Source organism: Pyrus communis, chromosome 4, assembly GCF_963583255.1.
Source record: "Pyrus communis chromosome 4, drPyrComm1.1, whole genome shotgun sequence".
NCBI classification, from domain to species: domain Eukaryota; kingdom Viridiplantae; phylum Streptophyta; class Magnoliopsida; order Rosales; family Rosaceae; genus Pyrus; species Pyrus communis.
In genome coordinates this window covers 8,986,660-8,999,758 of record NC_084806.1, presented here as the reverse complement: position 1 = coordinate 8,999,758, position 13,099 = coordinate 8,986,660, and the positions used below count along the sequence as shown (strand labels likewise).

Genomic DNA, 13,099 nt, shown 5'->3' with positions numbered 1-13,099 from the left:
AAATAATGAAGAACTTTGTCCAGTCCTCTCAAGTAATCCCAATCTCCCATGGTCCACCACCATCATAAAAGTAAAATACCTTGCCATCCAACATGAACCGAGCCCCATTCCTCCCCACAAAACTCAACTTCGTTTCGTTGCCAAAATTCAAAATAATTTATGATTACAAGATGTGTGATGAACGATTAGGATGAATTGATTCCTAGAATTCTTACATAACGCTTCCAAAGAGGATCTTGATCCCTATAAATGGGCTGGATCATGCTAGGTTAGAGAATAATGAAAATTTTAATGGAATTAATGGAAAATGACAAAGTGATGTAAAAGTTAAGTTTTGTTTTTGTTTTTTGAGTAGATAGATATTTTTACATTAAGAAGAGGAGAAGTTCGGTTAGGTTACATAATGAATAGTCAAATTTGGTATTGAATTCGTCATACATGATATTCAGACTTAAGACCTCTCATTTTTACGTGAAGAGGAATATCACTAGACCGTAAAAGATGAGTTTTAAAAGAGTAAATGATGCAAATTGGGTTTTAGGAACTAAAGTGAGATCAGGTAGAGATTTATGGGCGTGGAAAGAATAAGCCTTTAATTTATTTTATAAAAAGTTACTGAATTTCTTTCGCGGCCGACGTGTCCATACTCCAGTAAGTCCAGCCGAGAAAATCCAATAAGAAAATAGCGAGAGAAAATATACGCACAGTCTCTCCATTTCGCTCCTAATTTTCTCGGTAACCAAACGCAAATTCTTCCCTTTCCCCACGAATACACCCGCCAATCCCCTCTCTTTATCCAAGTTTCTCCGATTCTACTTCCACTCAATCCATCCGATCAAACATTCACAAGCTCTGAAACCAGCCTTCTGAAGCGTTAAACCGAGCAACACAACCAATCCCCGTCGCCTGGGATTGGATTGGAACTGACGGACTCGACGCGGAAGGATGTTCTTCTCGGGCGATTCATCGACTCGGAAGCGAGTTGATTTGGGAGGGCGGAGTACGAAGGAAAGGGACAGGCAGAAGCTTTTGGAGCAGACAAGGTTGGAACGCAACCGCCGGTCGTGGATACGGCAGCAGAACTTCGCCGCGTTGAAAATCCAGGTTTGGACTTCTGCATTTTTCTTTCTATGCCGTTCGAATTAGCTCGAAGTGTGTGAGAGTTGAAAATGTACGGAATTGGTGAAAATTTCATCAGTTTGATCGTGTTTTTAACCTAATTAGTTGGATGTATGTTGCTGCATTCTGCAGTGTAGTTTCAATTGTAAAAGAAAGTAAATTGAGGTTCTTTGGGTAGTTATTGGTAATGGTTTGTGCATTGGATGATAGTTGTTGAAATATGTGGAGTTTACGGAGTATGTCACGTTTTTAATTGTCTCGGAAATACAAATAGATTATTTGGAGGTCGAGAAAATAGGTGGAGGTTTATATGTTTGGTCATCTAATCTCTATTTATCCTGAATGCCTGTAACTGCTGAAGGCTAATTATTTACTGTTGTTGATTGAGTGAGTCGTGCTTTCCAGGTTAGTATATAGCTGAATGTAGCGATTTGTGGGTCGAATGTCAACTAGTTAAATCTCAGTGCAGCTAAACATGAGTTGATCACAGTGCACACCCTCAAAGTTTTCAACTTATACAAGTGATCTTATGCTTGGAATGGATAATTATGTGAAGAATGAAACTTTGAACACGTGTTGAATTCCTAAAACTAAACACTTACCAAACTTCTTCAATTTATATGAAAATGTGTAATGGTGTATACACAGCTTACGCATGTCTGAGGCATAACTCAGTTTTTAGTTTCACGTCCCCTGTAAAGAGAAGATACCAGTTTTAAATCCGTCTTCAATTGTTGCAACTGGAAAGAAGAAGTATACATAACCGAGACTCGAGAAATTCATATTAGCTTTATAGAATGTGTGCTAAAATATATATTTATGAAAGCTAAGTAGACATAAGCACAGCTTGAAATAGTGCTAATGTGCCTTTCCTATGGTATTTAAAGGGGCTTTCCTTTTCTTTCCTCTCATTTAATGTAGGTAGAGGAGAAAGATTCCCATTCTTCTGTCTCTAGTTACCCTTTCTTTATTGCGTTTTTCTATTTAGGTTCTGAATGGTCAATAAAGCTAAGTAAATTTGCATGACATAGATTTGATGTCATCGAGGTAATAAATGGAGTGATCATCTATCCTTTAGTGCTGTATTTGCGAAATTATTACATGTAGCTATAATATCTATTGAAGCATATGAAAAGGTGAATTTTCAGTTAATTAGACAATTCAGACTTATATTGCACGTTACTGGATATCCATATACAAATGATGTCTCTACCCAGTCACTTATGTTAGTAGTCGATGAGTACTTTTTGATTGCTTTTTGTTTGAAATAGGTTGTCTCGGCCGTTTGGCTAAGATCAGGTGTAGCATGTCTTACTATCCATTCGAGTTTTTTTTTTTTTTTTCAAGTGTTGACTAATTACTAGCTACAGAAATGCTTTAGAGGGAGGAAGGTGGCAGCGGCTGAACATTCTAAGGTGCGTGAGCAGTTCTATGGAAGATATGGGAGGCATTGCCAGAATGTGGACAGGTTAGATTTGGATCCTTATTATCCGTTATATTCCACTTTTGTCTTAGTTATTGTTAATTGAGGCTCTGTTTTAAGCATCATGACCTTCTTCAAATTGTCCCTATGCATTCAGATTTAGTTTTGGTCCTGATTCAGAGTTTCTCCGCCAGTTACTTTTCTTCTTTGATGCTCGAAGTGTTGGTGATTTTTCTATCCTTGTGGAGACGTGCCGGTTGCTTCATCAATTTGTCAGAGAGACAGGTAAGTTTATTCTTTTATGAAGAGTTGTCTGTACAAGAAATTATGTGATAAATATACCTCACATAATAAATTCTTTTTCTCAAAAAAACTTATACTCCACTAGTAAATTCTGTTTGGGGGTGATCTTTCTCTGGAACTCTCATTTTAGTGTAGGGATCGTTATCACAGTTTCTCCCTTCTCATGTAGTTTTAAGACTTAACCTGAGACCCGTCTGTCTCCCCCAAATGCCCAAGTAATGAATAATTGACAGTATATGTGCAAGGCCGCTGAATAGGCTTGTTTTGGTTTTTAAGAGGGGTTTAATGACTTGGTTGATTGTAAGATAATAAGAATCTGACAAAGATAGAACTAATTTATAATGACTTTTTATGATTAAAACCCTGAAACCTTCAACACTTTTCTATAATCCAGAATTATTTAGATTGGAAATCACTGGTTACCCAACCAGTGATCAAAGGTAACATGCCAATTCTTCCGTTAAGGATCTTCAACTGTCCATGACTTCGTGCAGTTGACTGTGGTTTAAAGAGATATGACTAGCCTGTCTTCACATTAAACCCTGATCCATGTTGTATTTGATAAGTACGGAGCTGGCTATAAGTGTGGTATTGATCTGGTTCTTATCTGATGAATAAGTTCAAAATTGACTATGAAGAAATAGTCAAGGAAGCACATCTTTTTAAGTTTTGTACAATTATAACATTGGTTTTAAGATTTAATGAAGATGTCTTGAGGTTCTGCTTGTGTCACACTGCTTAGCACATTTTTGGTGTTGCTGACAAAATCTGATCATGAAACAGGGGATATTATTAGCCTCGTTGCAGGCATGGATTATTCGTCCAAGCATGCTTTGGTGAAACACAGAGTGAAGCAACTTGCATATATCTGTATGAAGGCTGTTCATCAAAACAGGTTGGCTGCATCAACTTATTTTGAATTTGTTTTATATTTTTGGTCATTTTCTTCTGATTTAGACCGCTAATTTGGTATTTTTCTCGATTTCATGTGTTTTTTTTTTTTTTTTTTTGTTATGCCTAGCTCAATTATATTATAAGCATCTCATTTCTTGATTGATTTCTTATATAAAATCACTACTCAAGTCATTATTTTGGTTCTCATTGTACTCTTTTCTATTAATGGGTGGGTTAAGGAATGATGACGTCTCTTTTGCATCTAATAGCACATGAAGTCATGGAAGACATTCAAATTCTAGTAATTTTGCGTTTACAGATATATTTAACTTTGCAAGTGTATGGCATACTATTCCTGTGTAATTTATAATGGCTGAACTGATTCTGTTGTTCTGGTTGTTGGGTTGGACTTGATGATATGCATTTCACACGACTTTCATGCATGCTAGAAAGGAGTCATCTGCAAATTTGTTTTAGAAGTAGCGTATAAACTTTAATTCTATGGGTTTGTTGGTTTCTGATATCCTATACATATATGGTTTTTGAGTTGCTTGATACCCATAGCTGCTTATTGAACTGTGTTATTGGACAGAAATCAGTTGAAGGATCAACTTTTTGCAGCCCCTGAGGAGGCGACCACGTCAACAACTTTACTGTTAGAAGCATTAGTTTTATTGATAGATCCCAAGCTTCCATGGGCTTGTGAGACAGTTGGCTATCTTTTCCAGAGAAAGGCTTTTATCCTGTATAGAGAGATTATTTTAACAGGAAAGGTATGCATCTGATTCCAGCTGTCCATACTTAATGGCTTTTGTTTTAACAGGAGAGGCTTTCCCCACAAGCCAAATCACTTTTCAAAGAAAAATGATGTAGCAAACCCCCCTTTCTTTTTACGAAGTATGAACCATTAAGGAAACCTATGAAGGTTTGGCCACATCTCGGTCAACAGTAACCAAAATTTATTAGTTCTAGAGCTGTTTCTAATTGTTGGGCTAAATTTCTGAATTTTCTGACATTTCAATATTATCAGTTTCTGCATTTGGCTTCGGATTGGATCCATCAATATTTCCCTACAGCTGCTTCCGCACAAACATATGAAACTGAAACTCACGAAAAATAGTTCTTTGCATTCAATTTGATGGGCTAAATTTCTGAATTTTCTCACATTTCGAAATCCCAAGACAGATCAAACAGAAGCCAAGCAACCAGAAAATCAACAAAAAAAATACTGAAAAAGATTTTGGCAACAGGACACCACAGTTCTACCATGATGCATCGACTCAGAGAAAACCTAGAACCTACTCTAAATCAGATAGGCTCCACAACAAAATATTACTAAGAATTTTTTCTGTATATTCTTCTCTCTAAGAGGCTGAACTTATTACATGATATAAAGCTGTAAACAGAAACTAATACAATATTCCCAAACTAAAGGCATTTAAATCAATCAAGAAATTATCATCATTTAACACCTACTTCTAACCCGAAATAAGTTATTGGTGAATCTTACACCCAACCCCAAACCTAGTTGTCAAGCTTTGCATTTCCCTACAATATTAATTCCTGAAACTAAGGTTTCTCGCAAAGAAGCTACTCAGAACATCTATAACAAAAGTGAATACGGAAGATGACAGGGGATCACCTTCTCATCCCTCAATTAGCTTCAAATCACCAATCTGCTTTCCCATTATTATAGAAAGTTAGCTGAAAGCACTTGTTTAATATTTTTTGTTCAACTTACTTGGTTATGTATTTTTCCTGATTTTTTTTCTAGTTTTATCTGTTTCTGGATATCTGTCATTTACTCGATGTTGGCATTCACACATGAGTGAACTCATCTCCTAAACCTACGAGTAATGGGGTGCAGGAAAGTATAAAGACTCATAACTACATTGGCAGAGTGTCATCGTTGGAGCGTAGTCTTGCTGTTGTAATTTCTCACATTGGTCAGGAGCCATGTACGTGCCCAAACATCGATCCACATTGGAGTTTTTCATCTCAAATTCTTACAGTTCCATTTGTATGGAAGCTATTCCCCTACTTAGGAGAGGTAAACTTGAATGACTTGGTCCCTATGTCTTTTGAAGCGTTTTTTTTTTTTTTTTTTTTTTTTCCTGGGCATATTATACCATTCTGCAATTAAGGTAATCTCTTTCATTTAGGTTTTTGCAAGACGAGGGCTGAGCCAGCATTACATTAATCAGATGTCACTCTGTGTGAAAAATCATGCTGATGTACTTCCGAAAGATGCATCAGTTGAGTTACCCGGTTATGCATGCCTTATTGGAAATATATTGGAATCTTCCGGGGTCGCTCTGTCTCAGACTGATTGCTCATTTCAAATGGTAAATACCGGACTGCTATCAGAATTAGAAATGGCAACATGTTGGTTGTTTAGCATGTTTTGTTCAAGTTGTTGCATAAATTTATGTGCTCAAAAATCAGGGAGATCTTAGGTTCAATTTCAGCAACAGGTATACTTTGTGATCTACTATTGCGAAAATTGGAAGATTAACTTTGTACAAGTGATAGGTTTTTGACAATGCATAATTTAATCTCATAAGTATTTAAAGTTTCTCATTGTGCTCACTCATACACATGCATACATTACATATATGTATTATTTTTAATTCATCCATTTTCATGGCTTTGATCCCTGATTGAATGTATTCTTTCTAATATCAGGCTTTAGACCTTGCTGGCGTCGCAACATTCTTGTTGGAGGCCCTTCCTTCAATGAAATCATCAAATAGAGAAAGCAAAGAAGGTATGCATTGTACTTTATTGCCCTCTTACTATTGTTTTTGTACTTTCATTTTTCTAAGTTGTCTCCATCTATAATCTTCTGTTCAATTTTTTAATTTGTGTAGCATACTTAAATTCTCTATTGCATATGTACATACATATGGTGATTTTCAGATTCTATGGGTGATGATGATATGATTGAAGGAGATGATATAGAAACAATGGAAGTTTGTTTGAATAATGATTTAGAACGACAGATATGTGATGCCATAGATCCGCGCTTTCTTCTACAATTAGTAAGCTATCTTGATATTATGTACTTCTATTTTCCATGCCAGTACAATTATATTAAGCAAATTTGTCTTTACCACTAAACTCTAACCAAGATTTGTTGTTTAATGCTTTGAGCAGACAAATGTTTTGTTTGGAGGGATTTCACTTTCCAGTGGCTTGCACCACAGACCGGATGATAAAGAGGTGTCAGCTGTTGGTGCGGCTTGTGCTTTTCTACATGTTACTTTAAACACCTTACCTCTGGAGAGAATCATGACTATACTAGCTTATAGAACGGAACTTGTTTCGGTGCTTTGGAATTTTATGAAACGGTGCCATGAAAACCAGAAATGGCAGTCAGTATCTGAGCAGTTGGCATATCTGCTGCCCGGAGATCCACCTGGCTGGCTATTACCTTTGGCTGTATTCTGTCCTGTGTACAAGTAATAGTCCCTGCTTAATTTTGCTTGGATCTTTGTCTATATATATTTTAGTGGTGTGAAGTTAGTTTTATGTATTCTGGGGTGATCCTAGAGTATCGTGTAGCAGCTTGACATGGGATTACCTGTGATTTGTCTGTTTCCCTTTTGTTATGGATCAGGCACATGCTTACACTAGTTGATAATGAGGAGTTCTATGAGCAGGAGAAGCCACTATCATTGAAGGATATCAGATACCTAGTTATCATACTCAGACAGGTAATTCTGTAGTAAAATGATCAAAAGAATGATGTTCATTGTAGAAATGACTTGTGGTTGTCCTTTGGTTAAATGTAGTCTGTAAGACTAATCAGTTGTTTTCTGTGTATGACAAACAAGATGTATAAAACTGTATTGATTGCTAATTCTGCACTTAGTGTTGATTTGTCATGTTTACTCTGTAATTTCAAATGAATAGATGCATTATCTGGACTTTCTTTCTTCTGCAGGCCCTATGGCAACTTCTTTGGGTGAATCCTACGGCTCCTAGTAATTCTTCGAAACCTGTCACAACCACCTCTTCTAAGAAGCACCCTGTGGAGTTAATTCAACATAGAGTTAGCATTGTAGCTTCTGAACTCCTCTCCCAGGTATTAACAAGCTATATATGTTGCGTCTGTTTTCTTTGGAAAAGGATATACCCTTCTTGTTGTGCATTTTGTGTTTGCCCTCTCCTTTGCAGGTTGTGTATTTTTGGTTCTCTTTGTAGAGATATGCCCCCCCATACAATGAACAGGAAATCTTACACATTTTGTTTTTCCAATTTGTTTTGTGTAGTTGCAAGATTGGAACAATAGACGAGAATTCACATCCCCCAGTGACTTTCATGCTGATGGTGTTAATGAGTTCTTTATTACACAGGTAAACATTTCCTAGGACCAAGATCTTGCTAGCACTGGTTTTAATGTCTTTATTTTTCAGGCCGTAATAGAAAATACCCGAGCAAATGACATCATGAAGCAAGCTCCCTTCCTGGTACCATTCACAAGCAGAGTTAAAATATTCACTGTAAGTATTTAAGTTGTTAGAGGAAAAACGATATGCCGATCTTTATGCGCTTAAAGTCTTGTCATGTTGAAAAAAAATTAATCAGTTTATTCAAACCACTTTGTCAGTCACAATTGGCAGCAGCTAGACAAAGACATGAGTCAAATTCTGTGTTTACCAGAAACCGATTCAGAATACGGCGGGATCGTATCTTGGAAGATGCTTATGACCAAATGAGTGCGCTGTCTGAAGATGATCTTCGGGGACCGGTAATGCATCTGTTTTTGTTTGTATACATTCAATTGATGAAGGTTGTGGTTGGGAGTGTGTTTGACAATACTATGAATGCTATGGTTGCTACCAAACCAAAAATAGTTACCTCGTAATGTTTTGCTGATTGCTTTTTGGGGTCAAATAGGCACTGAATTTTCGGAGAAGTGATTGTCTGCCTATTTTTAGCAAGCACTTATCCTCTCCTCTTCTTATCCAATACCACAATAACCGCCTTACCACCTTGATCTGTCTATTTGCAGATTCGTGTAACGTTTGTAAATGAATTTGGGGTTGAGGAGGCTGGAATTGATGGTGGCGGGATTTTCAAAGACTTTATGGAGAACATAACTCGAGCAGCCTTTGATGTTCAGTATGGATTGTTTAAGGTTAGAATGTTTTCTTTCATTCATGCTATTGTTTTAATAATTGTTATCGTTTCTTCTTAAAAAACATCTATGTTTCTAAAGCCTGTAGTATCTATCCACAGTTAAATTAGGCACTTGTTACAAGCTATGACTCTGAATTATGCAAAAGAACGTACATAACAGTTGCACATTTCAAAGTTACATTCATCAAACAATAGAATCCGAGGGCTCGTAGCTTCAGCGGTAGTGAACATTTATCCCCACTTTCAAGACAAAATTTAAATCCCTCCTCCAGTCCGAGTAAACCTCTATGTAGCAGAAACAATCACTACAAGAACATTTGATGAAAGTCAAGTGATCCTGTGTGCCGTCGTGTGAGTGTGATGTGTCCGAAAATTAAGTGGAAACAGAGGTTAGAACTGCATATCATGCTTTCTAATAAGATAATCATCGTCCAGTACTAAAAGAAGATATGTCTCGAAATTCTGGTAGAAGCTGACTCACAATTATCAGACAAGAGAAAGTGTTAGATCTTGATTATGCTGTTGGCATTATTATATTCACACCTAGACAGGTAGACTTAGGTAAATTATATTTATGCTGATTTTGCTTATTTGTTTTCCTCCTCCTGCTTTGCTTGGTAATCCAGGAAACATCCGATCATTTACTCTACCCTAGTCCTGGTTCAGGAATGATTCACGAACAGCATCTCCAATTCTTTCACTTTCTTGGGATTCTTCTTGCAAAGGTATAAAAAATTAGTATACTGTTTTAGACTTTTAGTTCATATGGTGCTTCTTCATGGTATCACATGTTTGACTCCTTACAGGCCATGTTTGAGGGGATTCTTGTTGATATACCATTTGCAACGTTTTTTCTGAGCAAATTAAAACAAAAGTAAGTGCATGTTTTCTCTGAGAAAATCTTGTTGATATACCATTTGCAACATGCTGCAATGTTAATACTAGAAATCTCTTTCTTTTTGTTGATTAGGTACAACTATTTAAATGATTTGCCTTCATTGGACCCAGAGTTGTACCGTCACCTTATTTTCCTGAAGGTAACCCAGTGCTTTCTAAATATGCCTCCTGATACATTGTAGCTTTTACTGACTGCTCGTTCTTTTATGGACACGATTCTAAGAAAAGACCACACAACCCAACATCTTGTTGCGAATACTCGGTTTAAAGAAATTAATTACATTCACATCTAACTTCTTTCGCTGTATGAGCAAGCATTCCATTGATTGATAATATGGATTTAACATAGTCGATGAAATGGAATTTCATAAATGCACCAAGCTTTATTGGAACCTCGGTATTGATGAAGTTCTCTAATATTCAATTTATAAACAAAAATACTTTCTAATCTTTATATTTGTACAATGTACTGTTGGATTTAGAAATAGATTTGTCCTATGGAATGGATATTTCTTTTAGGAATCCAATGGTATGAATTGCAAATTTGCATTCAGTTATGTCAATTTTCACAGTATCTGTTTATAAATTTTTGTTTTTCACAACTGAATTTCACCCTCCAGTCATTGGCTTCGACGAAAATTTATTCTTGGTCTACATATTATTGGATTGGATACTATAATCATGCTTGATGGAAAGCACTTGACTCAACAACTCTCTCTCATCTGCACTTCAGATTAAAGTGTGGCTCCTGTTTAGTTGCATCTAGAGCTGACTCCTTCCTGTTTGTGATTTATATCTGCAGCGTTATAAAGGTTATATATCAGAATTAGAATTGTACTTTGTCATTTTAAATAATGAATATGGAGTGCAAACAGAAGAGGAGCTGCGTCCCGGGGGAAAAAACCTACGTGTCACTAATGAGAATGTCATTACCTTTATTCATCTTGTTGCCAACCATCGTTTGAACTTTCAGGTAGTGCAACTTTCCATTTTGAACCCTTGTTCCAAATGATGACGTAGCTTCCTTATGTGAAACATGACAAATGATCAATTTCAGATACGTCAACAAAGTTCACATTTCTTAAGGGGGTTTCAGCAGCTTATACAGAAAGATTGGATAGATATGTTTAATGAGCATGAACTTCAGGTATATTCGTATACCCTTTGGCTTTGTTGATTAGGGTTTGTTTGCATGAAATCACCTGAGTATGCTCACTTCTTCTTTGCCGGTTCTCTAAGATCAATAAACTAAAACAAGCTTAAGTCATTCTGTCCAATTTGACAATATAGTTGTGATGTCATATTGCATTTAAGAGTTAGTGATGCTACAAATGCTTACTGTGAGGTTTTTGCAAGGGCATACCATGTGCGCTATTTTTTGTTATGCTTTCCGGTATTGGAAACCTTTTTTTAAGAAGGAGAATATTTTGGTACACATTATGCTGTACAAGAGTACCGCCATGGCAATGCAGGATGTTGTATGTGGCATGCTTGGCGCAACTTTAAAGTTTCTATTGGGTGGAACCTAGAGTAAGATCCACGTTGTTCCATTCTGATTCTGGACCTTTTCTCCTAGTCAAAGCCTGAAGAAAATTTTTATTAGGAAGCGAAAGTTTTATCATTCCATTGTTTGAGAAGTGGCTGCATCTGTAATATACACTTAGCACGCATTTTCCACTGTCACAGGCAATTATGCGTAACTGTCCTCTTCTTTTGACCCGCTTTGTTTTTACAGCTTCTGATATCAGGTTCACTTGACAGCCTGGATGTTGATGACCTACGGATGCACGCAAACTATGTGGGTGGCTATCATAGTGTAAGTTCCTTCACATTTGTTTGGCTTATTTGTGTTCTTGTGGGACATATAAAATCACCGTTTGCATGGATAAATGTAGCTCTAGATGAACCCAGTCATTGGTTGTCAACCTTTTTCATTACATTTTCACGCAACTGATTTACTGCTTGTTATTTGTTTTTGACAGGAGCATTATGTCATTGACATGTTCTGGGAAGTTCTGAAAAGTTTTTCATTGGAAAATCAGAAGAAATTTCTAAAGTGAGTTTTAGTACCCATCACAAAATCCCTCGAACATATGTTTATGTTGGTTATTGCAAGTTCCTGTATTTAATTGGATTTGAAGTTAATGAACATCGGGAGAGATACTGACCACACTATTTTTCATCCAGATTTGTGACCGGGTGCTCTCGAGGACCTCTGCTTGGATTCAAATACTTGGAACCATTGTTTTGCATACAGAGGTAAGAGTTCATGAAAGATTTATATCATTTTAGAGTTTTTTTTTTTCTTTTCATCCGGGCGAAATGGCTGATAAAGTTTGTTTTACTAAATTTTTCTGCTCTTTCCTTAGGGCTGGTGGCAATGGAGCTGAAGGAGCTCTTGAACGATTACCGACTGCAGCCACTTGTATGAATCTCCTAAAGCTTCCACCATATAGAAGGTTTGCTGTTTCTCTCTTTATTTTTTTCCGTTGTAGAAGCAAATAAGCTGTTTGTTAGTTGTATTCTTCTTCTAAAAGTGCTTCCTTGTTATGATGCAGTAAGGAGCAACTGGAATCAAAATTGATGTATGCTATAAGCGCAGATGCCGGCTTTGATTTGAGCTGATCGAAACTGTGCATTCTGGTTGTGCACCCAATCCTCTGATGCGTCATTCTGTGGGGCGGAGACAGTTCACATCATACCCTGTTTATGTCCCTGCTTTTAACCCGAGCTGCGTAATAACCCAAAGGACTTAAAAAGGCCGATAGAGCGAAGCTCAAAACTTGATGGCGTGTAGATATTTGTATATCTGGCAAGCTCCCGATTTGACATGTAAATATGTGGGGGTGATCTGCCAAAGTTATTACAACAGCTTTTGTTAAGTTTACAGATTATACATACAGATCTTGGCCAGTCCTGAATGGCTTTCCTCCCCATCGATAGGCTATTGTATAAATAGAAAGTGCTTTTAATTCCTCTTGTTGAACATGATCAATCATCTGCAGAAATAATCAGGGCTGGGCTGTTGCTGCATCCTGCCATGAAGTCGTGTTTTGTAAGACGAGGAATGTAAAATTTTCTGAAGTTATTTCCTTAGCACCACTGTGTGTTGTGGGTAAAGCTGCGGAACGTCGGGACTGCTCTTTAGAGATGTGCCATAGTTGAGTTTTCACCTTCCATCTCTTGACGTTATTTTTTTCTCTTTTTAGGCGCCGATACTTCCAAACGGGCTCTTGTCCGCTTTGCAAATTGACGTGTAAATCAAATGAGAATGTGGTTTCCATGAATCCATCATACAAAGTGAAATTCGGATTTTAC

General features: G+C 37.0%; 1 protein-coding gene across 1 annotated transcript; it reads left to right on the top strand.

The window, feature by feature from the left end:
- Positions 1-657: 657 nt before the first annotated feature.
- On the top strand, positions 658-12,826 carry LOC137731649 (E3 ubiquitin-protein ligase UPL6-like). The gene is made up of 26 exons (XM_068470821.1): positions 658-1,104; positions 2,490-2,587; positions 2,700-2,827; positions 3,629-3,740; positions 4,332-4,512; positions 5,607-5,789; positions 5,902-6,084; positions 6,425-6,506; positions 6,659-6,780; positions 6,896-7,200; positions 7,359-7,455; positions 7,686-7,826; positions 8,014-8,097; positions 8,158-8,244; positions 8,352-8,492; positions 8,757-8,882; positions 9,511-9,609; positions 9,691-9,758; positions 9,855-9,921; positions 10,584-10,754; positions 10,839-10,928; positions 11,517-11,597; positions 11,764-11,837; positions 11,969-12,040; positions 12,151-12,240; positions 12,340-12,826. Exons 1-26 carry the CDS (start codon positions 946-948, stop codon positions 12,404-12,406), a joined length of 3,108 nt encoding a protein of 1,035 aa, XP_068326922.1. The 5' UTR covers positions 658-945; the 3' UTR covers positions 12,407-12,826.
- The last annotated feature ends 273 nt before the right edge of the window (positions 12,827-13,099 follow it).

What these genes read in the sequence shown, in the direction of transcription:
- LOC137731649 (XM_068470821.1), top strand. Translation starts at nt 946, where the DNA reads ATGTTCTTCTCGGGCGATTCATCGACTCGGAAGCGAGTTGATTTGGGA. An exon ending in AAGGCTGTTCATCAAAACAG is followed by an intron (nt 3,741 to 4,331) that starts GTTGGCTGCATC and finishes GTTATTGGACAG; the next exon opens with AAATCAGTTGAAGGATCAAC. An exon ending in AAGATGATCTTCGGGGACCG is followed by an intron (nt 8,493 to 8,756) that starts GTAATGCATCTG and finishes GTCTATTTGCAG; the next exon opens with ATTCGTGTAACGTTTGTAAA.